The sequence below is a fragment of the Calliphora vicina genome, chromosome 5 (genome assembly GCF_958450345.1).
Source record: "Calliphora vicina chromosome 5, idCalVici1.1, whole genome shotgun sequence".
NCBI lineage: Eukaryota > Metazoa > Arthropoda > Insecta > Diptera > Calliphoridae > Calliphora > Calliphora vicina.
The window spans coordinates 56,906,243-56,934,039 of record NC_088784.1 but is presented as its reverse complement, the minus strand read 5'-3'; the positions used below and the strand labels follow the sequence as shown (position 1 = coordinate 56,934,039).

At 29.2% G+C, this 27,797-nt stretch overlaps 1 protein-coding gene across 1 annotated transcript in view; it reads right to left on the bottom strand.

Moving 5' to 3' along the window:
• Window positions 1-15,232: 15,232 nt before the first annotated feature.
• The window catches only part of Tsp42Ef (Tetraspanin 42Ef), a 47,140-nt gene continuing 34,575 nt past the window's right edge, over window positions 15,233-27,797 (bottom strand). The window contains exons 3-6 of the mRNA XM_065511681.1: window positions 19,617-19,790; window positions 19,333-19,494; window positions 19,068-19,265; window positions 15,233-15,775 (exon numbers count right to left, since the gene is read on the bottom strand). Coding sequence (XP_065367753.1) covers window positions 15,704-15,775; window positions 19,068-19,265; window positions 19,333-19,494; window positions 19,617-19,790 — 606 coding nt within the window. The 3' untranslated portion in view covers window positions 15,233-15,703. The remainder of the gene's footprint in view (window positions 15,776-19,067; window positions 19,266-19,332; window positions 19,495-19,616; window positions 19,791-27,797) is intronic.

Genomic DNA, 27,797 nt, shown 5'->3' with positions numbered 1-27,797 from the left:
TAAAAAAAGTGTTTTTAGTCGTTTGTATTTGTTTTGATTTTCTTGTGGCGATTTTGTTTTGCGTTAAAACAAGCTCTTTGTTGTCTGGGAACACAGTGGAATGGAACCTAAACTTATTAAAAGCTTAACAATAAAAACAAAGCTTTTACAAACTAAATATACATGTATAAGTACATATGTATGTATGTATGTATGTACTTACTTGTAAATGGCAACATTGTTCAGTCAAAGCTTTTCTAATGGAGGTTAAAACGGAAATAACTTTTTTTTGTAAATTTAAAATTACTAAAAAAGCTTGGTATTCAATAACAGTGGGACCTTCGTTATTTTAAAAGAGCACTGTGGGGATTTAATCTAAGGCAGATTTAATATAATTTATTTCCATTACGCACAGTGGGAAATTTTGGTCGTTTTCTGATCATAAATCTGTAACTTTTTATCTGAATAAATAAATACCTACAATTAAGTATACTTTTTTTAAATTTATTTCTCATTGAGAAAATTATGATATGTTCAGGTTCTTTAAAAAGCTTCAGTATATCGTGATGTATGTCTTTTTTTGATTTCAAAAAAGTTTTCCTGAGAGTTGAAATATATGGATCCGATATATACATAAGCCTGTTAAAAACATCTTCGTTCGTAGCTTTTCTTGAGCATTTTCTTGCATGATGTAGTCTAAACCTTTTATAATCCTTATTTCTGGATTCCTGGGCATCTTCCGACAACTGGCCAATTGATAAAACCGCAAAATGTGTGATTATGTTCTCTCCATGAATAAGAATTTTATGACTGGAGGATGGCATATAATACCAACTATAATGGTTGACATATATTTTTGCAGTTTCTATTGCATATTTACCAAATTCTTACACCAGTAATTTTTGCGGAGCATGTATAATTTTGGAAAAATGTTTTAGCTGTGTTCCCATCATTACTGTTACCGCTTCCCTGGCGTGGTTTATCTATTATTAAACCTAACTCTTCGCGAAATTTTTTCTGTACCATTTCCTTTATCTTTCTTTTCATCATCTTCAGATTTTATGTAACATACATACTCCGCTCATACTAACGGCAAAATCTTATATAACATCAGGAAATTTAAACGGTTTAAATATTACAAAAACTTGATTTAAATGGCTGAGATAAATTATATAGTACTCGTTTTCCCTGTTTCCATCTATTAAATGGGACTAAAATACCATAAATATCTATATATAAAATACAAAATATATTAAATTTTAAAAATAAATTTGTGAGTTGGGAAGGGTTTTTATTTCCCCGGACTGCAGCCGCAGACCGCCGCAAATTTAATTCATTGAATTTAATATACAACACATTAAGCTTTAATTTTATATTAATTTTACCGCGGTGGCAAGGGGAGCTTAAAACATATACTCCACCAAAAAATTAATACTTCATCAATAGAACATTAAATAGAAAATATGCAAATATTAAGAGCAGTTTATAACCATATTTAAAGATTATGACTTAATAAATATATAAAGAAATTTTTCTATCTAATATTATTTAAAATATTTCCGGTAAAAGCTATATCATCGAAAATAATGACCTTAAATATTGTTATTTTAAAGTACAAAAATATTATATTTGAAATTCTTCATATTTGATCAATATTTTAGGATAGTTATACCAGTTGGATTTCTCCAATATTTCTATGTTATATTACACGATGTCTTAGCTTTACTATGCAAAAAAATTATGTCAATATTTAACATTTTATAAAAAGTATTTATGATCAGCTCCTATTCTACCATTTTCTACTGTGTTACGGTGGGTCTTATATGGGAATTTTTCGATATTAGGTGCTCAAAAGATCTAAAATTTATAGTTCCATGTTCTATTCGGATTTTGAATTCTTAGTTTTTTTTTTTAATTTTGATTTATTTTCTGATCTTGAAAACAATCTTAAACAAATTTATAAGGTAATTTGATCTATGTATTTGAATGGAAAAAGCAGATCTAACAGTGACGAACACGATTTTAGACCAGGAAATTCATCCACAATATTCATCAAATTGTATTCTAGTTTACATAAGTTAGGCCCCTTTCACAGTAGGCAATTAGTTGCGCAAGTCTCTTGTGGTTGTAGATACCAGAGGTAATGTCGGGTTAATGCCCGTAACCTCAACAAATTGATATCTACTGTGTAAAATAACAAGCAGTTAAATTTACCTAAAAGGTAACTTGACATTAATTTCAAATCAATATCTACGGGTAAAAATGACCAAATAATTTTACTCCATAAGTAACTAAGCACTGCCATTAATCTATTTGTTGAAATTACGGGCAGAAGGAGAAGTAAATTTTGCATGTTGTTTTGTTGTTGGGCAAGAGACTTGCGCAACTAAATTGCCTATTTTGAAAGGGGTCTTAATATCGTTGGTTAAAATGTTACAAATTAAGATCATAAATACAGAATTATGAAATATTTTTGGAATTAATGAAAATCCCAATAATGTAATTTTTTACAATTTTACCGATAGGGTCCACATTTCCTTCGGGGATGTGAAAATAATGTGGGGATATGTATATAGGGGAATCCATCATGGTTTCCAAAGTTGATTTCTGTATTCTGATCCCAGCTTTGGGATTTTAGAACATGTGGCCCAAAGTTGAAATTTTGATAGAAAATAATTCAAATTCCGAAGGGAGTACGTCCGACATATTCCAAAAATATGACATGTTTTTTATACCAAAATGTTCTCCGTAAAGATGCCTTACAGAAAAATATAAAATTACTAGCTGTCCCGGCAAACGTTGTTCTGCCATAGCTCACACAAAGTTTGAAGACTCCCACTATAATAGTACTCCAGATATGCAATAATAAATTTTTACTTTGTATGGGAGGTACCATGCCCATTGTACCTATATAGGTCAATTGTGAATCTAAACCATCCAGGGACCCACTCAAACACACACAACAAATTTCATCGAAATCGGCTCAGCCGTTAAGGAGGAGTTCAGTTACTAACACACGTACAGAAGAATTATATATATAAAGATTATATGTTCTTAAAGAATGTTTATTTTTAATAAAAGAAGAAGAAGAAGTTAAGTCACATTTTTAAATTAAAAATGATTTATTTTCGGATCCATAATTGATATTGCTCTAAGTCCATTCGGTCCAAAAGTTCGCCCTATATTTTAAAAAAGCGTAAGGCAAAATTTTTTAATTTCAATTAGAAATGCCTATTACTATATGTAAAAGATAAATAGAACATGCAAGCACTTTCCAAAAATATAAATATCTTTGAAATCGGAAACAAAAAATGGCACATGTTTAAAAATGGTTAATGTCGATGCCATAGCGCTCCTGGAGCATTTGTAGGGTCCATTTTAATAACTCAAAATCGTATACTCCTTGACTCCTTGGCGTTTAGAAATGCCAGATTTATTTCCGACAACTTTTGATTCTGCCCCACTTGCAATCTGGAATTTTATTAAAAAAAAGTGAGGAAAAACTTTAATATTTCTCATAAACTTAAGCATTTTGACATTTTGTAACGCCCATACGGCTAGGAGGTGCCATTTATAATGAAATTATTGTATGTTTACTCGATACTATAGCCAAATTCAAATATATCTGTGAATAGAACTAGCGAAAACGAAACATTTTCTAAAAATGTACGGCAATTCTTTAAAAGTTTGAGAAGGTTGTGTTTTATTCTTGATGGCGATCTTTTAAATATTATTGTCAAAATTTTATTTGACTAATGATTGCACACGATTCATTAAATTTAAATAAAACAAAGTGTGTGTTCGATGCCATTATGTGTATTCCATTACTCAGGCTGAATTTTACCGATGGAATGCGTTATGCTGGCTCTGATTGCCACTGTGGTTTGTGGCTTATTGGCATATTCCTGCGACTTAAGAAAAAGTCTAAAAGGGCCAAATCGCAAGATCTTGGTGGCCAGTTCACATCTCCACCACATACCCTCAAATCGCTCGCGCAGAATATCCAATGTGTCATGTGCTGTGTGACACGTAGCTCCGTCCTGTTGAAACCAAAGGAAGTTTGCCTGACCAAGGTCTTTCTAAAAGAAATATGTACCGATGAAGCAGCCAGCCCAAAATCCACACCCATTCATCTAGAAATGGGCCTCATCGCTGAAGATGATTTTTTGCTGAAAAACGAACAGAACATCCATTTTGATAAAACAATTTTATCATTTGCATGTGTTGTTGAACGCTATCTCCGTCTATGGTGATTTGGCAAAACAAGCTGAATAAATTACACAACAATATGTCACTGTCAACTGTCAAAGTTCGGAAGCCCCTATTGAACCACTCCAAGGCGAATTTATACAAGGTGGAGTCAGTCAAACAGCTGATCATTTTGTTTCGCTTTTTGGTTCTGTCAATGCTTGTTTTTATATTCAAACTAGTTGACCGCCCCGGCTTCGCCCGGTAGCTTAGTTCTTCAAATTTCTCCAACCCACATACACTTGCCTGTTCTTATTTATTTGCAAATAAAATATCTAAATTTGTACTGCATACTTTAGGGGGCTTTTTTTATTACAGTTGAGTGGACTCAAAAAAAATGTCCGAGTATTACCTGGAATTTTTGATTTTTTTTTCTTTATCAATCAGCCAAATTTCTTCAGCCGTTCTCACGTGATGCCATTACATACATGGACCATTTAATTTTTATATAAACCTTGTGCGCAGAGTACAGGTCGCAATTTTGAAGATATTTCGATCAAATTTGGTACATATTACTTTTTCGGCCCAAGGACCAAGCCTATTGAAACTGGCTAAAATCGGTCCATTATTTCACCTAGCCCCCATACAAATGTCCCCTCGAAATTGGACTTTATCGGTCATAAACATTTAATTTATCTATGTATCTACACAAATTTCGCTCCAAATAAGTTTTATATATACAAAATTCATGTCACCAAATTTTGTTACGATCGGTCCATAATTAGTCATAGCTCCCATATAGACCCGCTTCCGAAAATCACTTTAACGTGCATAAATCGCTTAAAAATGTTGGTATACACACAAAATTCAACATAGTTAACTTTAATATAGACATAAATCACACGACCTAATTTAATGGTGATCGGTCCATAATTGGTCATAGCTCCCATATAAGGCCCACTTCCGAAAATCACTCAAAAATATAAATTATTGATATTTTAAAAGAAAAATATTTTTACTCATTTACTTGGTGTAGGGTATTATATGGTCGGGCTTGACCGACCATACTTTCTTACTTGTTATATATATAGAAGATATCTACATATTCTAAGCTTATTAACAAAATATTTATTGTTTACATAAATAAGTAAAGCCTTCACTATTTAGTTATCTACACTATATTAAGTTTAAATACTTTGTTTAATTTTTCATGTAGGTTTTTGACATTTGTTAAGACCAATTGTTGTTTTTGTAGAAATGACACCACCTTTTATGAATTCGCCTTGGACCACTCTTTATTAATACAATATTATGTACAAACAATTGAGTTCTATCAAAAAAAACAAAAATAGTTTTTTACTACTGGAAATTCTATTCCATGTACATCGTAGATATTGTTGTACGTTGTATTGCAATTCTGATTACAGGTGCAACAATGAGAACCATATTCACTTTTCGTTATACTACAGTGAACTACAATATCTGGCGCTAACTGGACTCTGGAACTACACTGAATCAATTAAGTCTCCGTACAGAAATACTTGTAATATAAACTAGCAATTTATGGTCACTTTTCAATACATATTTAAACCTTTTTTTAATTCATTTTATAAAAAATCGTATAAACTAGAAATCAACATAAAAAAGACTACAAACATTTTCATTAAAAACATAAAAATTTACATAAATTCAATAATTGTACGAAAAATATCACCAAAAAAGTCTCCGTACAGTTAACCGTTTTAAAGCAAGGAATCCCAATATTAATCTTAATTGAATTTAATATGTGGTATATGTGGTATATATGTCATAGATGCTCAATCGGGTTGAGATCAGGTGACTGAGCTGAGCGATTTAAGTGCTTAGGAACATTATGAATAAGATATTCCTTTACTAATCTAGAGGTGTGTTTGGGATCGTTGTTTTGTTGGAAGCAATACAAACGTCCCAAGCCTAATTTTTCAGAACTTTGTTTTAAGTTTTCTTTTAATATATTAAGGTATGCATATTTATTAGGGTATTCCATTAATCGGGTTTCTGGTTTAATCGGTTAATCGAGCAAATAATTAATCGGGGTTTAGATTTATTCGGTTAATAATCGGTTAATTTAAAATTATTCGATTAACCGAATAATTTCTATTTTAATTTTAAATTGAAAATACAACAAAAACATAACAATTCAACCAAAAAATAATGGCAGATATGGTATTTGAGATCCCTTTTTTATTGAAAACTTCTGAAATAATCTTTTAAAAAAACAATATATGTAAATTAAATGTTTTCCTTTAAAACTATTTTTTTCTTAATATTTAATAAAACTTGACTTGGAAAAAACTCTCTCGCTGATGTATTGTTGGAGAAATCGAAATCATGATAAAGAATATCCAATATATCAGTTCTTTTCTAGTTATACCATTCGGGTCCTTTTTCTATTGTATTGAATACTTTTAATAGTTTCGTTAAGTTCTGATAAAAAACTCTTTTTCAAAAAAATTTCGTCTATACATGTAAATACAAGCAAAGTTTCAAATACATGTAAATTAAATATGTCAGTTTTTATACTCACTAAACATGTTTCTTGAATGTTCGAAAAAATATGTAATTTTAATTTGAAATAAGTTTTTTAATTGAAACGGAATAATAAATACAAAAAAATATGTATGTTAAAGTGAAAAAAAGGAATTTCGGTTAATCGGTTAATCGACACAAATTAATCGGTTTATTTGTGATTCGAAAACCGGTCATTTTAAATTATTCGAACAGTTAACCGTCAAAAATTAATCGGTTAACCGATTAACGGTTAATCGATTGAATACCCTAATATTTATCCATCGTGTTTTCAACAAAAATAAGATTTTCCACCCCAGATGAAGCCATGCAACCCCAAACAATAACGTTACCTCCTCCATGCTTTACGGTTAGCGTCAAATGCTTCGGATTCATTTCAGTATTTGGCATTCTCCATAACATTGCTCTTCCATCAGAACCAAAAACATTCAATTTACTTTCATCGCTAAAAATAACTCGATCCCAAAATAAAAAATCTTTATCAATATGCTCGATAGAGGCTTCTTTAAGAGCGTTTCTTACAGTTTGTGGTTTTACCGTTAATTCATCACTAGTTTTCAAGTTTCCCGCAATTACACATGCGTTAATTTTTGGAATACTTTCTACAAATCGTACAATTCTCTCTAAGTGGTGGTCTATTTTTCTTGGATGGTCAGTTCTTTGTTTATTTGCCATTGTTCCGGTTTTTTTGAACTGTTGAATAACGTACTGAATGGAAGAGCGTGGTCTTTTTACAATATCCTTGATTTTGGTTAGATTTTTTCCTTCATTTTTGCAAGTTAATAATAATTTTCTTTCTATCCATTAAAATTTGCTTATTTTTGGATTCCCTGACAACAACAAAGCTGGTCCATTCCATTCACAGCCATTAAAATTAAGCAATTGCTCAGAAAGAAGGACCTACCACATAATAAATGCAATTAAGTTTAATATTGCGATTCCTTGCCTTAAAATAGTTAACTGTACGGAAACTTTTTTGGTGATACTTTTCGTAGAATTATTGAATTTATGTAAATTTTTATGATTTTAAGGAAAATGTTTTTTTATGTTGATTTCTAGTTTTTAAGATTTTTTATAAAATGTATTAAAAAAAATTTTAAATATGTATTGAAAAGTGACCATAAATTGCTAGTTTATATTATGAGTATGTCTGTACGAAGACTTAATTGATTCAGTGTACATACTAAAGGGTGACTCCAGTATCTGGAAAGGATAAAATACCAAGTCTCATAGACACTCCAAAAACTTCCTCGAGAAACGTACGATTCTCGAACACGGACATTAATGGACCTGTCGAGGAACTCTCCTCGCCAAAAACTTCGAAATTGATTTTATTATTGATTTCGAGAATCGTTGTGTACAACATTTTAAACTTGTTAAAAATAACCAAGTTATAACCAAAATTCAAAACAACGTACATGCATTTCTTAAGCAAAATAACGTATACGTTTTGAATAATTAATTAATAAATAATATTTTACCTTATTTTAGGTAGTTTTCTAATATTTATACCCTACACCACCATAGTGGGGAGAGTATATTGGATTTGTGCTAATGTTCGTAACGTCCACAATACGATGTCCGTCCGTCTGGTAGGGTTCTATAGCTGAAACAAAAAGTCGACTTTTCGACCTTTCGACTTTTTCCGTTTTTTAAAAAGTCGACTTTTCGAACTTTCGACTTTTTAGTTAATCGACTTTTTTCGATTTTCCGACTATTTTCAACTTTTTACCATTTTAAAAAAAAAAATACATGGTTTCTACATTTATTGATGCGCCTTTTGTAATATTTAGCAATAAAAAATAAATTTATCAAGGCGATAATAGTTAGAAGAATGTTGTAAGAATTTTGTGTAGAAAAAAGCTTTATTTTATAAACTTTTATTTATTATTTACATATATTAGAAGAGAGCTACAAAAAATATTACCATAACATTATTTTATCTCTTATAGTTTACGAGATATTCACCAATTAAAATTAAAATTTGATGTTTTTGACTTACCTTGGTCTGTATTTTTGCAAATTACGGATACAAATCTCTCCCAAATTTTTTGAAATATATATCCCTTAATTAACAATAAATTTATTAGTATTATAAGGAAAAAATTATTGCAAAATCGATAAAATCGATTTTTTTATAAGCGTAAAATGTCACTGTCTTGGCGACTACTGCATTACCAAACGTCGCACAGTGGTATGAGAAAAAAAAGAGGGAAATAAATCTGTAACTTCTAAACCCTTAGTCCGATTTGAATGAGATTTCACATGCGAAAAGGTGAAGTGTTGTCGAGTTTAAGTTTTGAATCTGGACATCATGATAGGACACCTCGGGTATGGTCAATCTTAAAAATTATCCTATTTCTTCGTTTGTGTTCCGATTTCAAAAAAATTACATATATAGAATCGTCTCATATTTCTGATTTTCTGGTTGAATTTTATGTTTTGGTGTATTCAGGGACTTATATTAAAATTTCACGGATAATATTTTTACGGAACATTTTAATCCCGTAATGGGACAAAAAAGACCCATGCCTTGAGGATTTAGAGGGTTAACATATTCTAAAAAAATGTTCTTCTTAACATTTTACATAAATTTGCTGAACACATTTTATACCAAAATGTAGGATCAAATGGTTTCTTATGCCTATTAACAATAAGAATGTGACAGAGTTGGTAAACTTTAACCAGGCTTGGGCGGTAATGATTACATTGTGTAATATATTACTGGTACATTACCATTACCTTGTAATTGTAATTGGATTTTTGCAATTACAATTACTTGTAATGTGTAATTGACCAATAGCACATTACAATTACATGTAATTGTAATTGAATTTTTCAATTACAATTACAAGTAATTGTAATTGCAAAATTTTACATTACAATTACATGTAATTGTAATTGAAAAATGTCAATTACAATTACAAAATTAAGAAAAAGTAATAGTAATATGACTAAAACTATGTAATGATTACTTTCAAAGTATTTATTATTAAAAAAATATAAAATTACAGAAGTTACCAATTACTTATTTTTATAGTGTGCAGTAGAATGCCGAAGACCAGTATATTCCCAGCGGGAAAAAATTATAGGACTTCAGCTTGTAGGCCTTCTAAAAGGCATACTTACACATTCTAAAATAACCGATAATCATTCCACACTGCCTGCTCTTAGAAGGTGTTCAAGAAGGCCTATGAATCCCCTTCTAATAACAAGTGGTTAAATAAAAATAGTCTACATAAAAAAATAAAATACTCTGCATCTCTTTGATTAACTCTCTTTACAAAATTTACAACAATAAATTGCTTGATGTGGCTTCTTATTTATTTTTGTTGTTCTTAAGTATGTAATCAGAAATGATCATGTTTAAAAAAATTAAAGAAACAACTTCATTTTAATTCTTATTTTAGATCTTCTAATAAGACTTTAAATAAGTCTTCCATTGTAGACGTTCTATAAAACTTGAAAATGCACTACTTTTCATAGGACGTCCTTTGATGCCTTATTCTAATGCTGTTTTTCTCTTTTAGGCACTTTATTAGGCTTCTCATGTAGCCCTTCCATAAGACTTTGCAGGCTTTGCAGTAGCCCTACCATTCTAGGCATTCCATATGACATTCCCCTACAGGCCTTTCATTATATCAGTAATAACAGGTTTTTGTACAGGCATAAGACCATATAGCAGAACTGCGAATAGCCCTTCCAAAGTAGACCTTCTAATAGCTCTTCCCAATTAGGCCTTCTAGAAGCCCTTGCAAAGTAGGCCTTCTAGTAGCCCTTCCTAAGTAGGCCTTCTCTCAGCCCTCTAACAGCAGCGAGTGTGCAAGGCCTTGGCTCGCAATGACACGCCGTGTAAAATTGAAATGATTTTGCAATGCGGCTAGAAGTCCTTGTGTCTGCAAAAGAAGGCCTTTAGGAAGGCCTCTTTACTGCATCTTTTTCCCGCTGGGTTATATAGTAACACATACATATCTACTGATGCATACTCGCCCAGCGGCGAAATTTTTGAGGCCTTCAGCTATAAGGCCTTCTGTAAGACCTTCCTGGATCTTTTTTTAGATCCAGTGCTCATGCTCGCTTGCCTTCTCAGGAAGACCTTATGGAAGGCCTACCTGCTCCCTTCTTTTTGTTGCTACAAACGTAGTACAAGCAGAAAATACCGTTAAAAATTCACATTCCAAAGACAAAACTACAAATACAAAAAAATTCAAAAAGTGAAGAGAAAAAAAGAAGTAAACTTCAAATAGTTTTGCTTTAATTCTTGGACAAAGCGGTTGTGAGAATTTTTTACTTGGTCATTATTGGATTTTATTATAAAAAAAATAAAATAAATAAGATATCGCTTAGGCCGGGTAAGTTATTAAATTTTAAACATAGTTTAGGCTTAATCAAATATACAATTTATTTACAAAAGGCCTGAAAACAAGCCTGTGAAGAAGGCCTGCTACCAGGCCTGTTGAAGAAGGCCTTCTATCAGGCCTGTTAAAGAAGGCCTTGGCTGGCTAGGACATCGTGTGTAAAAAATGTATGAGTATGGAATGGGTCAATAAGTCCTTGTGTCTGCTAAATAAGGCCTTCCAGAAGGCCTGCTTACTACTTCTTTTCGCCGCTGGGCGATTAATTAAATTAGTCTTCAGTTTCCCAACAAAGATTGAAAATCTTTATATAAGTATAGTTTGTAAACAATAATTTTTAAATTTTTTCGAAGTACATATGTATATGGATTTTTAGCAACTTCGAATTCTCTGAAATTCAAAGTATACATTCTACACATTTCAAGACGTATTAACTCGAAACTCCAACTTCATATCATTTTATATCCCTCTCAATTAGAACATTTACTTCTCAGAACTAACATATTGACCATTTTTGAAATATGATGTACTACTATTGAACAAAATTAACAAACTATTTTTAAAACGAAGTAAATTTGTAAGTTATGATTTACATTTAAAAACAAGTAAGAGTACTATATTCGGCCGTGCCGAGTCTGAAATACCCTCCACCGAAATATGATGAGAATTATAGAAGTTACATTGGTATAAAGATCCTATTATGTATGAGGATTGAGAAAATCTCATTGAAATACTATTAAATAAATATATGAAATAATATAACAATTGTTAAAAATACTATTTTGAGCAGAAGTTATTTCATTTTGAATGTAAAATAATTATATATAATTCAAATGAAGAATCCGATTATAAAAAAGGGTATACAAATATATTTAGACATAGTTCAAAATTTTGCATACGGAAATTTTAATATACATATATTCGCGTTTAATGAATTTTCCGGATATGAGCCTTATATACGTGCAATATATAATTATGAACCCATAGTCTCAAAATCAAATAGTATGATTTCTGTCTACTTGAAACTGATTTCTGTTAAATTTTTGATCGATATAAATGTGCGTTAATGTATTTTTGGGTTGAGGGACATATGTGGGGCTATGACCTACTTGGTTCAGTAAAGATTTATTTTGGAGATTTGTGAAGGTTAATGAGTTTTCCGGAAATGTTTCTCATGCGAAGGCTATGACGATAATTTATCTTCATAAAATTGAGTACAGTGATTTTTATATGTATTGAAATTTTTTGTTTCGAATTTCAACTTGATAATTATATTTGTAAGAAATTTATTACGATCTTATTCGGGAGTTGACCTTATATGGGAGGTATAGCCAAATATGGACTATATTCACAAAATCCTGTAGTATGATTTGCAAATATAAATTACGGATAGGTATGGAATTTTTGTTCAATATAAATATTTTTTAGATATTTATGCAGCTTAATGTGTTCGTAAGTGGTCCTTATATGGTCCTTAAGAATTGAGTAATAAATCCTCGAAAATTTTACATTTTTTAATTCTTTATGCAATTATTTTATATCTTTGACGAAATAATATTTTTAAAAATAGTATCAAAGTTTTTAAAAATATGTTTAAATGAGCTTTAAAAAAACATATTTCATTAAAACCGTTAAAGAAACCTGAAACCGGTCGAGTTTACAAAGATGAAAAAAACGGTAAACCGGTTTAATATTTATAAATGTAATTGAATTTAAAGTAATTAAATTACTTTTTAATAAATTACATATGCTTTTTCTATCAATTACAATTACTGGTAATTGTAATTGCCATTTTTCAATTACAATTACTGTTAATTGTAATTGAATTTTTCAAATTACAATTACATGTAATTGTAATTGAAAAATCGCAATTACAATTACCAGTAATTGTAATCATAATTCCTCAATTACAATTACATGTAATTGTAATTTGAAATTATCAATTGCAATTACACCTAAAGTAATTTAATGGAAAATGTAATTGGCATCGCCCAAGCCTGACTTTAACCCACCCTCAAATGAAATTCAGATATAAACTTTCAAAACGTCGATACACGTATCGTTTTTTTTTTGTCTCTTCTATAAAAATTTATTGGTCGGACCTCGTAAGCCCCCATATAAGGCCCGCTACCAAAAATCACTTTAACGAGCATAAATCTCTTAAAAACTTTGGTATACACATAAAATGCAACGCAAATAACTTTAATGGCGATCGGTCCATAATTTGTCATAGCTCCCATATAAGACCCTCTTCCGAATATAAATAATTGAAATTTTAAAAGAAAAATGATTTTGCTCATTTACTTACTTGTTTTAATACATGTCATTGAACAATTTGACAGAAATGGTTAAACTGTACATTTTATAGGGACTTAGAGCTTTTTCTTGTGATAAATTGGACTAAGCGCTTTTGCTCATCACTACAAAACTACAACAAAAAGCGAGATAACTGCAATTTGTTTCTTTGTAATCGATGTATTTTTACTTATTGTACATTACTGCATTGAAATCTCAATTTCTAAAAAAATGGACTTAGAGCCTTTGCATGTTAAGTCAGCGATAATAATTAAATAATTAATTGAAAGTTTCAAAAGTGAAGTATTAATCTTTTAATTAATACTATTAATATTTAATTAAAATTTAATATTAACAATGCAATTAAAGTGCTATTAATATTTATTTAAAATTTATTTTAATTAATTTTGTATTAAAAGTTTAATTGATGAACTTTTTTAATTGCAACAAATTTTTATTTTTTTCTGTGTATAATAAACGGTTTTTATTAGAAAGATACAAACCAAATAATAAAAATTTAATGCCAAGATATAATGTTTGAGTTTATTTCGATAAAAATTGAAGAAGAAGGTATTCCAGCAAACGATTTGGGGACACATATAATATGATTAAAAATGCTAAGAACACACCACCATTATACAGGGAAATTGAAATAAATCACGATGATTTTTTGGGCAATAAGTAATTTGCAACAGTTACAAATTAGACGATAACTCAAAAAGTTAATTTCGCTAATTCTAAACATTTTTTTTATTGAATTGTGACATCACTGCTTTTGAATCAATTTTGTATCTCATACCATTTCCGAGATATCGTATACAAACTTTGAAATCTACTCCTGAAAATCTCACTTTTTGGACTTAGCATAGTTTAGTTTGGAGGCGTCTATAGAGTAGGTGTCAACCCAGTTAGTGTCGCGCAGTGTTAAAGAAAAATTCGAACAATCGACTTTTTGCTGAAAAGAATCGAATAATCGATTACGTTATCTCAAAAAGGCGGGTAGTCGAAAATAACCTGAATTTTGGTACACTAGCATTTTTTAATTTTTTATCGAAGGGAGCATTAACTAACTGAAAAAAATTTGTCTGAGAGAATTCTTATCGTCAGTGTTATATTGTGGAACTTTATGGGTATAATTTTTGTTGAAGATCTTAATCCTCTAGCTCCTCTCTTTAGGGGTCAATTTGACCCTTTTTTCGAGAAAATCAAAAAGGACATTTGAGGGGCATTATTAACAGATACAGGCAAACATTTTTTTATTGTAAATTTTATTAAACACCATAAGTTTTAAGCTAATTTTTGATAAAAATATATTTTTACTTCCAATTTATTTTTATTATTCTGTTCGGAGGGTTAATATTAAAATCATTGTATAGATTCTACACTGTAGAACTAAGGGCGCAACTGAGAGTAAAAATAATTACTCTCTACCGCTAAATCACCGTTACCGGTATAATCGTAAATACCTTTACCATTATTCTATAAATAAATTTAAATTACATAAATACAAATTTGTGATTTTATTAATTGAGTTTTTGAAAACTATAATACATAAACATAATAAATGACCAACATTGTCAATTAATTTTTAATTTTTTTACATTTTTATCAACAATCAAGATCATTAAAATACCATTACTGAAGTAAAGGGAATACCCTTACCGCTAAACTACCTTTATCGAAACCATTTTGAATCGGTAGCTAACCTTGCTTATAATTTAGGATATTTGTTTAAATCCCAAATGGAAAACAGTTTTCCATACTATCATATATTTCGCTAGATATGGACTTTAAGATGTAAATTAAAAAATTAGTATAGAGAGATAATAATTGATACAATATGGAAGTGGTTTTAATTATTTCAATTTAATTCGTTAACAGTTTTTATTCTTTATTTAAAAAAATACATTGTTTTTTATCAATACGTACATGTATATTAAATAAAATTATAAAAACGGACAGATTTAAAACATTAAATAACTAAAATTGTTGGTTTTAAATATTTATTAAATACAAAACGATGACTATACAAAAATATAAATACATTGCAGTAATTTCAGCTTTAAGGCGGACAATCTCAAATGTGTTTTTCTTGTCGCTTCAAATATTCACGATTCACTGGTACTAAACGTGTGGGGAAATATCTTAAATAAATATTTGTTAGATTTGATGGCACACTTTATGATCTACCTTAGAGGAATGACTACTGCATAATTAATTGTTCAATGTTTGTGTGTAATTTGAAAGATTACAAATCATTTCGAAAAAAAAGCAACCGGGTTTACTTTAAAGCTAAGTATGTGTATGAAGAATAAACTTTAATAAAATGAACGCCTGCGATCGTTGCGAATACTGTTGCATAGGCAGCATGAGACGAAAGTCACCAGCAACTGAAAAGATAAAAGAAAATTATTTAACATTTTGTAAACTGATAATCCAATTCACAATTGGTTTCGTAGCGTTGTATCGTTGTATGTCGTAATTTTTTTTATTGTTTTGTTTTTGTTTCAAATAATTTGTTTGAAAAATATTTATGACATACAACGCTACAACACTACGATATCAATTGTGAATTGGGCAATTATATATTAGCAGTATTAACACACTTGTTATTAAGATATGTATAAATTCTTTTTATTTAAAAAAAAATGGGAAATCTAAAATTTATATTATTGTGTTCAAATCGCCATTATGTAGTTTTTTGCGGGTCCAACAAATCTTCCCGGAAAATTTTTCCCGTGTAACATGTAGTACATACAGTAAAGGACTTAAATGTACATACAGTAAAGGACTTAAATCTTCATACATACCGAAAATGGCATATATTCAAAGGTTACCAGAAAAAACATATCTATACCAATAATATTTAATTACATTTTAATTTCTATACCAAAACTCAAATTTTCATTATCCTAAGAAAATAACGAAAAATACAGATTAAACAAATAATAACGAAAGACAAAAGTGTTCATATATGAAGTATATGTATGTATGTATGTTCATATATGATATATATGTATATGTATACATAACGAGAAGATTCTTTAACTTTTAGAAAACAGCTAATATTTGAGTTAGTTTTAATAAAATTAATATTTTGTTGGTCCGCCGTTATCATCAATCACTGCCTGCATACGTCTCGTCATAGTTGCGACCATATTTTCGGTCATATCAGGAGTAATTTCTGACCCGCACTTCTGTAATGCTTCTTTTAGCATTTCTCTGTTGGTAACATAAACAACAACAATTTTTCTCATTAAAATATCTCAAGCGTGCTCAATAGGGCTAAGATCTGGGGATTGGGAAGGGGATTCCAACTCTGACTAAAACCCAACATATCAACTGACGGCTGTAAATTGCATTCTAAAAGGTGTTTATAATAGTATCGATCCATAATACCATCAAAAAACACTAACTGGTCAACCCCAGATGCTGCTAGGCGCCCAGGCCATTACGTTGCCACTACCATATTTCACTGTAGGAATAACATTCTTAGGATCAAGTGCTGCATTCTTTTTAAGCCAAATTTTTCCACGCACGTCATTTCCGAACAAGTTAAATTTGCGTTCATCCGTAAATAATAACTTTTTCCGGAAATCAATGCCTTTGTTAATCTGCATTTTTGCAAATTCAAAGCGAAGTCTTCTATTCTTTTCAGATATGAAAGGTTTTCTACGGGGAACTCTGCTTGCATACCCATGAGTTCGTAACGCCCTTTGAATGGTTTTTGGATGAAATACAACTGATAAGTATTTTCGATCGTTTCTTGGCCCTGAAATTCTCTGATGTTTTGCCACTTCTCCTAAAACAAGACTAACATATCGTCTGGAAAGTTTCTTTGGTCTTGACTTATTTTCTACGAAACCGGTATTTTTATACTTTTTAACTATGCACTGAACCGTAGCAAAGGATAGATATATTAAAATGTTTGCTAATTACCCGATAGGATTTTCCGTTTTTGTACCCTGAACAATAAGATTTTTTACGTCGATGCTAATTTCTTTACACGAACTCATCTTGAGACTTGATAAATACCTATTTGAATAACAAAATGCTAAAAAAAGTAATTCAACAATTACGCTGCCTACTTGGATTAAGAAGTAATTAAATATTTTTGGTATAAGTCATTTCTTCTTAGTACTCTTTCATTCGCGGCGATTTAATTTCATGGCGATCGGTCCATAATTGGTCATAGCTTCCATATAACGCCATCTTCAAAAATCATTTACGAAAATAAATTGTTTTATAATTTCGATAATAAATTTTGATTATTCCAAATCCTACTACAAAAGGTCTTATACAAAAAGTTTTGCCCGATTCGGAGAGTTATGCAATTTTGTAAAGCATGTCAAACCGCACTTCTGTTTTTGGTAACGTCACGCAATCGCATATTTTTTGATAATATCTTCAACTCCTTAGGATCAATTGTTGCAATATTTTTCCTGAATAATTGTACTTAATTACTTCGCAAATATAAAAAAAAGAAATTTAACAAATTTGACTTTATTTTTAAATTTTAGCGTACAAATGTCACGTCACGCTATAATGGAAATGCCCATATACACAATTGAAATTAAGCGATTTTATACCATTCCTTTATAAAATTTCAACTTTGAAACTGGGTATCAAATTTTATTAGATCATAAAGGAACCTGGGTACCAAGTTTTAACAAATTTGGTTGTCAAACATATTTGTTTCCTTCCAATAACATATTACGATAATGAAGATTTGTTGTTTTTTCGAAAATGTTTGCAAATGATAACACTGTACACGAAATTGACACTTTTTTTCTGTCAAGAGGGGCACCCAGCGGCTTATACTAATTCGTGGTGCTAACCGTTTTTTTATTTTCGAGATATACCGTTATTTCGAAAATGGAGAAATGGAGGTTGCACAGCGTATACTGTGAAAACTGAAGTTTTTAAACTTCGCAGTCGTTTTTAAAATATAAACTTTTTAAGGCCAAAACAAATATTTTTTAGAAAAATTTCGAAATTTTGGGTTTTAAAAACGGCATTAAAAATTGGAAAATGCATATACACTGTTAATTCACAAAAGATAAAACAAATATTTTATCAAAATACATAACTCGTAGTAATTAGCAACATTGTGCAGTGTTTAGTACTGCTATAGTCGGCAATGCAGTGCCATTTTTTCAAAACCGCAATATTCTGTAAATTTTCTGTTTGTTGCTGATTTTGAATCCATAAATTTGACTAGTGGGAAAGATAAGATATACATATATGTATATTATATATCACCATATAAGAAATTGTGTCTTCTTCTCAAAAATTTATAAAATTTTTATGAATTAAAAAATTTATAGAAGACTTTTTGTAAAATATGGGAAAAATTGTTAAAATGTTGTTAGGGGATATTTGCTTTATCTGTTGTTTATAAAAAAAGGTTAGCACCACTGAATTCAGCGTACCCGAGTTAGTTTAACCCGCTTGACAGTTTTTTCAACTAGCACAGTGTAATTAAAACATGAAATATATAAAAACATTACGATCTCATGATGTTCTAGACCACTATCTAAAATATTATGAATGGGCTCCACTTAAAAGTATTATTTTTTGGACCACCCTGTATATAGAGCGTGCTGCAGTAAAAGTTTACAAATGTGTGCATATAAAAGTAAATGAATTTTGATGCACATATAATAGTCAAATAACACATACCTCTAAACCAATTAAAACCCAAGCAACAATATTGAAAGCTCTTAATAAATTTGACCAGTATTGTTCAAATTTAATACGACAACCGGTCTCGATGAGATTTTCTACGATTGAGGATTCCATATTTTTGAAACAGCTATCTGGAGGTAAACGATCATTTACTATATAATCCTGAGGACTGGCACGACCACAGCAATTGAACTGAAAAATTGCAAACAAAAATTTATAGGAATTTATTTATTATTTATTTAAGTATTTCAATATTTACCCAAGTTTCATAATGTGACATGGCACCAGGACTTTTAAGTTCATCTTCCCATGATGCATCTAAAGTATTCGATAAATTTGAGGAAACATCTCCTTCGTTTCTAGTTAAGAAAAATGCAACCGCTACTTGCGCAAGAATGACCACAAGCATAAGAATAATGAACTGAAAAATATCATTTAAATATTATTTATTAATACTTACATAATATGAGATTATATAATAAATAAAACAGATGTGAATATGAATGTGGTAAAATTTATTTATACCATTATATTTTAACTCACCGTTATAGTACAACAGACATTTTCTCTCGCGGCTCCAATGGTTAAAAATAATAAAATCACAAATACGGAAATACCAATGCCAATATAAGAATATGCAGCTATCGAGGCAATTTCATTTGTATCATATGTCAAAATAACGTATATTCCAAAGCCAATTAATACGGCTGCCAGCAACTGAAATTATTAAATTTGGGAATTTCTTACTATTAAAATGTAGTTACAATATGTTAAAATGGGCATATTTAAATAAAAACAAGTAAGAGAACTATATTCGGCTGTGCCGAATCTTATATACCCTTCACCAAATTATACTTTAAAATAAAAATTTTAAATATTTTTTGGTAAACAAAATGTAATTTTTTTTTTAATTTTTTTAAGTTTTTTTTTCGAAAAGTGAAAAAGAAAAATTTATTTTTAAACGACTTTTTCCATAAGTGTTAAGGGTATGTATATCGTTAGCTTAGTACGCAAACGTGCCAAGTCCCATTTTTTGAATTTTACAGGATAGACAAAAAACGTTTTATCTTTTTTTGTTTTCAATATTCTTTAGATCTGTAAACGCAGTTCTCTCCTATGATCTGTTGGCTTTAAGTATCAGTTGAAAAAATAAAATAACTGAAATGACTTTAGAAACTGACGCCATTTTTAGGGACTTAAGGCCCAACTATAATATGCATAAGCTAGCTTAAGTTAATGTCAAAACCGAACGAAAGTCCGTCAAATGCTTAAGAAAATCCTAAGAAACTTTTAGGTGAATGTACTTACGTGCATTCAAAACAATTTAGCCCCATTTGCACATTTATGTGCAACACGTAATTAAAAACAATCGTATTTCTTATTATTTTATGAAAATAAATAAATTTTCTTCATCCGTTTCTTTTTTTTCTTTATTTTCTTTGTATAAAATAAACAAATTTACGGAATGTGCAACCAGTTTCGCTCTTTGCTTAAGCAAATAATATTTGACGATACTTGACGAAACTCTCTTAAGTACATTATAGTTTGTCACATTCGTTTTATATGTATTCGCCCAGTTGCTTAAGCTGACTTAAACTAGTGTATGCATAATATGCATATAGTTGGGCCTTTAGCTCTTTTGATTTTTATGATTTTGTGTTTTTTGGCTGGACTTAGCACATTTTCTTATAATAAATTTTAATTTCTCGTTTTATTATTTTACAAATTGGTTTTATTATTTTATATTATTTAAATAATATAAAATAAAAAATCGTTATATTTGAATTCAAGTACAATTTCGTAACAATAAATTAGTTTTTTATTATTTCTTCAAAATTTAATTTTTTTTTTATTTTACAGTGAATTGTGTAACCATACTATAGTGATTACATCGAAAAATTTTAATCTTCAAAGTATTATAGAAAATAATATTGAAAAAGTAGATTTAAATAGCATATTCAATGTTTTTTGCTGGACTTAGCATGTTTTCTTATTATTATTATTATTTTTTTTGTGGAGTTATCTTTCTGCATCAAAATATTAATTTTAATTAAAAGTGGACTTGTTACGTTTGCGTACTAAGCTAACGATATACATTAGTTTTTCATTTCACACTTAAACTTTTCATAATAGATTTTTCCAAAAAAAAAATAAAATTTAATTAATTTTTTTAGACTTTCCATTTTGACATTTTTCATTTTTTTGTTTGACATCTTAGGGAAATTATAATTGACAACATACTTTCTAATAATTGTTCCTCGTTGATTCTGCCATGGTTTAAATAAATATAATAAATGAGGCTTTATAAATGATATCGTAAACTTGTAAGTCTCAACTGAGATAAATGAGCAAAAACAGGGGTGACATATGAAAATAGAAAAAAATTAGAGAAACGATTTTTTTTTGTATAAAATTACATACGATTAATCATTTTTTTATTTAATAATGATTAAAATTTAAATACATGTATTAAAAAAAACCACAAAAAAATCCCTTTTAAATCCTATGTATCCCTCATCCTGATTCATCATCATATATAATGATACTGTAAATTAGGAATATTATAGCAAAATTTCATATTAAAACTTAGTGTTATAATTATTAAATATCAGATCTACGAATTTATTAATACAATTTGAGCTTAATTCACTAAAATCTTAATCCGTAATTAAAAACTGTATAATAAATAAATCCCTTCCTAAAACTATTTAATTTTTTTCCAAAGCCATTCCAAAGCCTTTGTTTAAACTGAATTAATTTCAAAGTTATTTAATAACAGAATTTATTCAAACTTTGAATGATTAAATTTTAGTTAAATCAAATCATTTCCAAAATTAAATGAAAAAATTGTCTTAAACCTTTTGTACTAGATTTTAGTTGAAGAAAAATGTAATCATTTAATAAATTTTTGAAGCTATTTTGTTATGGATTTGAAGAAGAAATTTAAAGAAATTAGAATGATTCAATAAGAAATAAATTCTATAAATAACACTATGCAACAAATGAAGACTTTTGGAAAAACACAAGATCATTATAGTATAGGTTCGACTCTACTACCAAAGGGTAGTAAAACCCTATACTCAGTTTGTCCATTTTGGTGACCGATTTTTTTTTATGGGCCCCCAAAGTTTCTGAAAATCAGTGGGCCCTCTAAAAAAGGTGTCATCAGTTTTGGGTTAACAGCTAATTCAGACTTTGTGTTACGGCTTAACTTTATATGCCAATAATATAGCTAAGAGTCCGCCAAATAAATTTTGTTAAAATCTGTTTCCAAAAAATAGCTTTTTCGTGCACTTTTGTTGAAAAAATATAGGAAGAAAAATTTTTTTTTTACTTTTTTTAGAATAACTTCCAGGGACTATTAATTTTTCAATAACAATATTTTGCAAAGTTGTAGCTCTGGTAAATCTGAATAACTCTTGTGAACATATCAATGCAATCCGAACATATCTAGGCATTCTAAATAGCTGTCAAAAATCACTTTGTAGCTTAAAAATTTTAGTTTTTTACTATTTTTCGACTCTAAAACTAAAATTTTTTGTTAAAAATGTATGCTCGAGTGTATACTTCTCTATTGTGCTGGAATAACGAAGAATGGGTAAATCATTATCGGTATAATTCGGGCGCATCACTTTATCCAATCTTGATCACGCAAGACCGGCTTGATACAAGATATGAAAAAACATTAAACATTTTTAAAGTGGGCATGGTTTGTGGAGCTTCTGAAGAGTAATTATATGCTTTTTATATAAGTTTTTGATATCGGTGGAAACCTTGTGACTTGGAGATTGACATTTTAGTGAAATGAATTAAGTTTGAGTTTTTTCGGACGTATTTTACCTTAAAAACTAACTATATTATAAAATAGTGATTTTCCATCAAGAAAAATAAAAACATTGAATTAATGTAAAATTTGAACAGTTACAGACATCACAATAAAATTTGGAAGTAATGTAGATCTAAATGATCTTAAGTCAATGGCATCACTACTGTTGCCATTCTTTGTTTTCAAACATCGAAATTACCAAAACGGGGAAATGTGTTCCAAAAACTGAGTTTTTTTTAAAAATAGCCCACTTTGACGTTATTTACAGTAAGATAGTAAAAACGTTTTGTAAGTATATAAACAATATATATGGCTATACAAATATGACGAGCTTTTGAGGATCGGTGCTATGCGTTTTTAGAATTTTTTACTCAAACCTAAAATTTTGTTTCAAAATTTGCCAAGTTTGGATAGGGCTGGGGGGTACAATGTCCGCTTAAGTTAGTCAAATTTTACTTTATACGTTTTTGCATTAAGTTCTCTTTCCAGATCATAAAAAAATGTGTATAGCCACGAAGAAAATTAGTTTTTTATAAAAGAAAAAATATGGGGACTTTTTTGGGAAAAAACTTAAAAAACACACGCCTACAAAGTTGAAATATATAAAAAGATGCTTCAACTTTGGATGCGTGTAACTTTTTATAGGGACGAAATAATTGTTATCAGGTTGATTTTATTTTCTTTAGAATTTTATCGCAAATATACGTCGTATATAAAAAACAAATTTCGACCTTTCGTAGGCCCATCATATATAAAATACAAAAAAAAAGATCGAGCAAAATTTAAAAAAAAAATTAAACTTAAATATCTCTTGAACTAAAAGAGATACCTACAGCTAAAAGCATATTTTTGTAGATCTTCTCAAGGACTATCTACATTTTAAATTTCAGCTCATTCAGATCATAAATGGCTTTTTGGCGATTTTTTTTTAAATGTGTGACATTGAGGGTCCACTCACTGATCCCCATTCCGAACACCTCAGCCGAGAAAATAATACAGCACAACATAGAAGTGTGGACTTGATCATACTATTTTAATAAAAAATCTTTGTTTTAGCGTAAAAAAATAGTAAAAACGAAAATTGTTAAGGTACAAAGTGATCTTTATGTGCTATTTAGAGTGACTAGACACGTTCAGAATGCATTGATATGTTCTCAAGTGTTGTTCAACTTTACCGTAGCTACAACTTTCCTAAATAGTGTTAATGAAAAATTAGGAGAACCTGGAAGTTATTCTAAAAAAAGTAAAAAAAAAAATTTTTTTCCTATATTTTTTCAACAAAAGTGCACGAAAAAGCTATTTTTTGGAAGAAAATTGTAACAAAAATTATTTGGCGGAATCTTAGTTATATTATTGCCATATAAAGTTAAGCCGTATCACAAAGTCTGAATTAGCTGTTAACCAAAAACTGATGACACCTTTTTTAGAGGCCCAACTGATTTTCAGAAACTTTGTGGGCCCATAAAAAAAAATCGGTCACCAAAATGGACAAACTGAGTATAGGGTTTTACTACCCTTTGGTAGTAGAGTCGAACCTATATAGTCATGATCGTGTGTTTTTTTCACTGTTGCACTGTGTAATGAATTCTCTTTTTAAATTTTCATACGAAAAACGCCAGATAAATAGTAATAATAAGCGGTCTATTATTGCCAAGATATATGCAAAAAACTTTTCACTATTTTTTGTTACTAGTTTTCTATGTATTCTCGTCAGTTTTTAATTCCCGGGATTCCCGACTAAAAATCCCGGGAATCGGGTAGTGAAAACTTGGGAAAATTCCCGGAAAATTTATACCGGGAATTCCCGGGATTAAAACCCTAACTACAACCTGAAAGATCTTTCATCGTTGGGGTTCCAGTATACCCATACCTATGTAAGTGATTCGTTTTTTTTCTATTTCCTAATTTATCTAAATACCTAAAAGATAACAAAGTTATAATAATGAAAAACATTTGTGTTGGTGGCTCTGCTAACCAGAGATGTTAAAGAATCATTCTTTTTTTATTTTAATTCATTATGAATTGGCTAAATTTTTAATTAATTCATTTTACAACTAAAAGGAATTGAATGAAATTTGAATCAATTCAATCGAATTAGGCTGAAATGAATTTCAATTCATTTCCAATTCAAATGAATTTGTAAAAATGAGTTGCAATTAGTTTCCAATTCATTTGAATTGAATTGATTTCGAATTAATTCCAATGAATTAGAAAAACGAATTAGCAATTCAAATGAATGAAATCAGAAATGAGTTGCAATCAATCAAATTCAAGAGCAGATCTCTAGTGGTTATGAAAAAAATTTCTCCTACCAGTACAAAAATAGAAAAGCCTTGTCCTGGTGTTTGGAGATTGTTTCTTCAAGAAGAACTGATTTTTATTTTGAAATACGCTGAACAACAAAACACATTTTGTATTCAAGAAGCAATTAATAATTTTTGAAATTGTGTAACCCACGACCACCCAACAACAAACTTTTTACTAATATTTATGTTATATTTATTTCAAAAAAATAAAACTATCATCCACAAATAATCAAATATGTATGTAATGCTTGCTGTCTTTTACATTAAAAAAAACGACAATGATGCTTACTGTAGATTTACTTACAAAATCAATTCAAATTTCAATCAATTCAAATGAGTTGGAAAATAATTGCAAATTTTTTTTTATAATTAATTTGAATTTATTCAATTCAAATGAATAGTAAATGAATTGCAACTCATTTTTACAAATTCATTTGAATTAATTCAAAATCAATTCAATTATAATGAATTGGAAATGAATTGCAATTCACTTTGACAAATTCATTTGAATTAGAATCGAATTCTATTTGAATTGGAAACGAATTGCAATTAATTTTTACCAAATTCATTTGAATTGACTCAAATCTCATTCAATTCATTTTTTTCTGTGAATTATTCACGAATTAATTCAAAAATTAATGTTCATTTGTAGCTCTGCTGCTAACAACATTTTGTATACATATATGTTAAAAATTAATTATGTTAACTTTGTTATATTAATTCCTAAAAATCCCTTTTCCTTTCCCCCATAAAAAAATAATATTATTTTATTTTTATTTCTGAATATGAATTCAGAAATAAAAAAAAACATTAAAATAAAGAAAAATATTAAGAATTAATGCAAATATTAATAAAAACGTTTTTAATTATTTTATTCATAAAACAAAGCAAGTTTTGGTAAAAATAAACTCATTTTGATTTGTCAATATGAATTCGCCGCAATTTGTCAAACTCACCACAGTCTATTTTTAGATCACAACATTGCATTTTTGTTTACATATTTGCTTCCACTATTTTCATTGTTTTAAATTTTAATCAAAACGTTATTATTATTAATAACTTAAAATAATAGTAAAACTATGATTAATTTAATATGTAAATCTAATATTTGATTAAAATTTTAATGTTTTGTTAAAAAAAGTGCGTTATTGATAAATAATTTTTACTTTATATTCGGAATTTTGACACATTAAAAATTAGTTGTGCGGGTTCGAATCTCATCGAAGGCTACATCTTTTTTTTATTTTTTTTATATTGAATGTTTTTTTTCCTACAAATTGCAGGCGAGAAATTAGCCGGAAACAAGTTGCATGCTATCGCTGCTTTCACCTCCTCAAAAGAAAAGATATTATTGATTTTTACAAAACGTTACATGCTACGTCAGATAACGATTTGTGTTGTTGGGGTTTCCCAAGAATTGTTAACGTTTATTTACAATTGCAACAGCTATTTGCTTTTTTACTACAAATGAATGAATGAAAAAAAAATTAAATTGTTTTCTTATAAAAAATGTAATGTCATTTCGTGTTAATTCTATTTCACTACTTTTTTCAGAAACTAGCTTAACGTCACAAATGTTTTAATTAATATATTTTTGATCTAAATTAACAGAAACTTTTTGTATTGTGTATTATGTACATTAGGGTGGGTCGATTTTTTTGACGAAAAATCGTATAGCAGAAACGCATTCTACGGAAAATTCTAAGAAAGTTTCCCCAAGAAACCATAGGTCTAAAATCAAATCCTATCTTGCGCATTTCGTCTTTTATTCAATGATATTTCAGTATTTATTTTTTTAATAGTTTTTTTATTGGATAAACGACGAAATGCGCAAGATAGGATTTGATTTTAGACCTATGGTTTCTTGTGGAAACTTTCTTAGAATTTTCCGTAGAATGCGTTTCTGCTATACGATTTTTTTCTTTTTGATCGTCCATACAAATCGACCCAGCCTAATGTACATACATATATGTATGTTTATGTTATGTAATCAATAATTGTGGTCAATATGTTTTTACACTTGAAATTTTTAATTGTTTGCCAAATAAAGATAATAAATTGTTTATTTTAATAAAATATAATACGTTAATAAAACGTTCTAGAATAAAAATTTATCAACAAATCATTCTTCTATACATTGCAAATAAAAAACCAAGCAAAAAGTTTATGTTTCTCCTAATATGTGTGCAACAATCAGTGATTGGATTTATGACAGTTTTTGGCTTTATACCGTATTGTTTGACACAATAAAAAAAAACACTCGATACTATTTTTGGGACGTTTTTTTTGAAAAACAATGATGCAAAAAATTTTTTGAATTTCACTCTAGCTTAAAAATTCGTATTAGAATAAATATAAAATAGATAAAATTAGTTTCTTAAAAACAATTTATGTTTTGGACCATAACTATTACAAAACATAGTTAAGGTTTTTACTTAGACTTCATTAGCCCATTATAACCTAAACTTAAAAAACAAAAATATTTTTTTGAAAATATTACTTTTGATTTTTCGATGACGCGTCATGACGTTATGACGGAGAACAATTTTAGACCTTGCTAAATAAGGCCACCCTAATGTACATGCATAGATT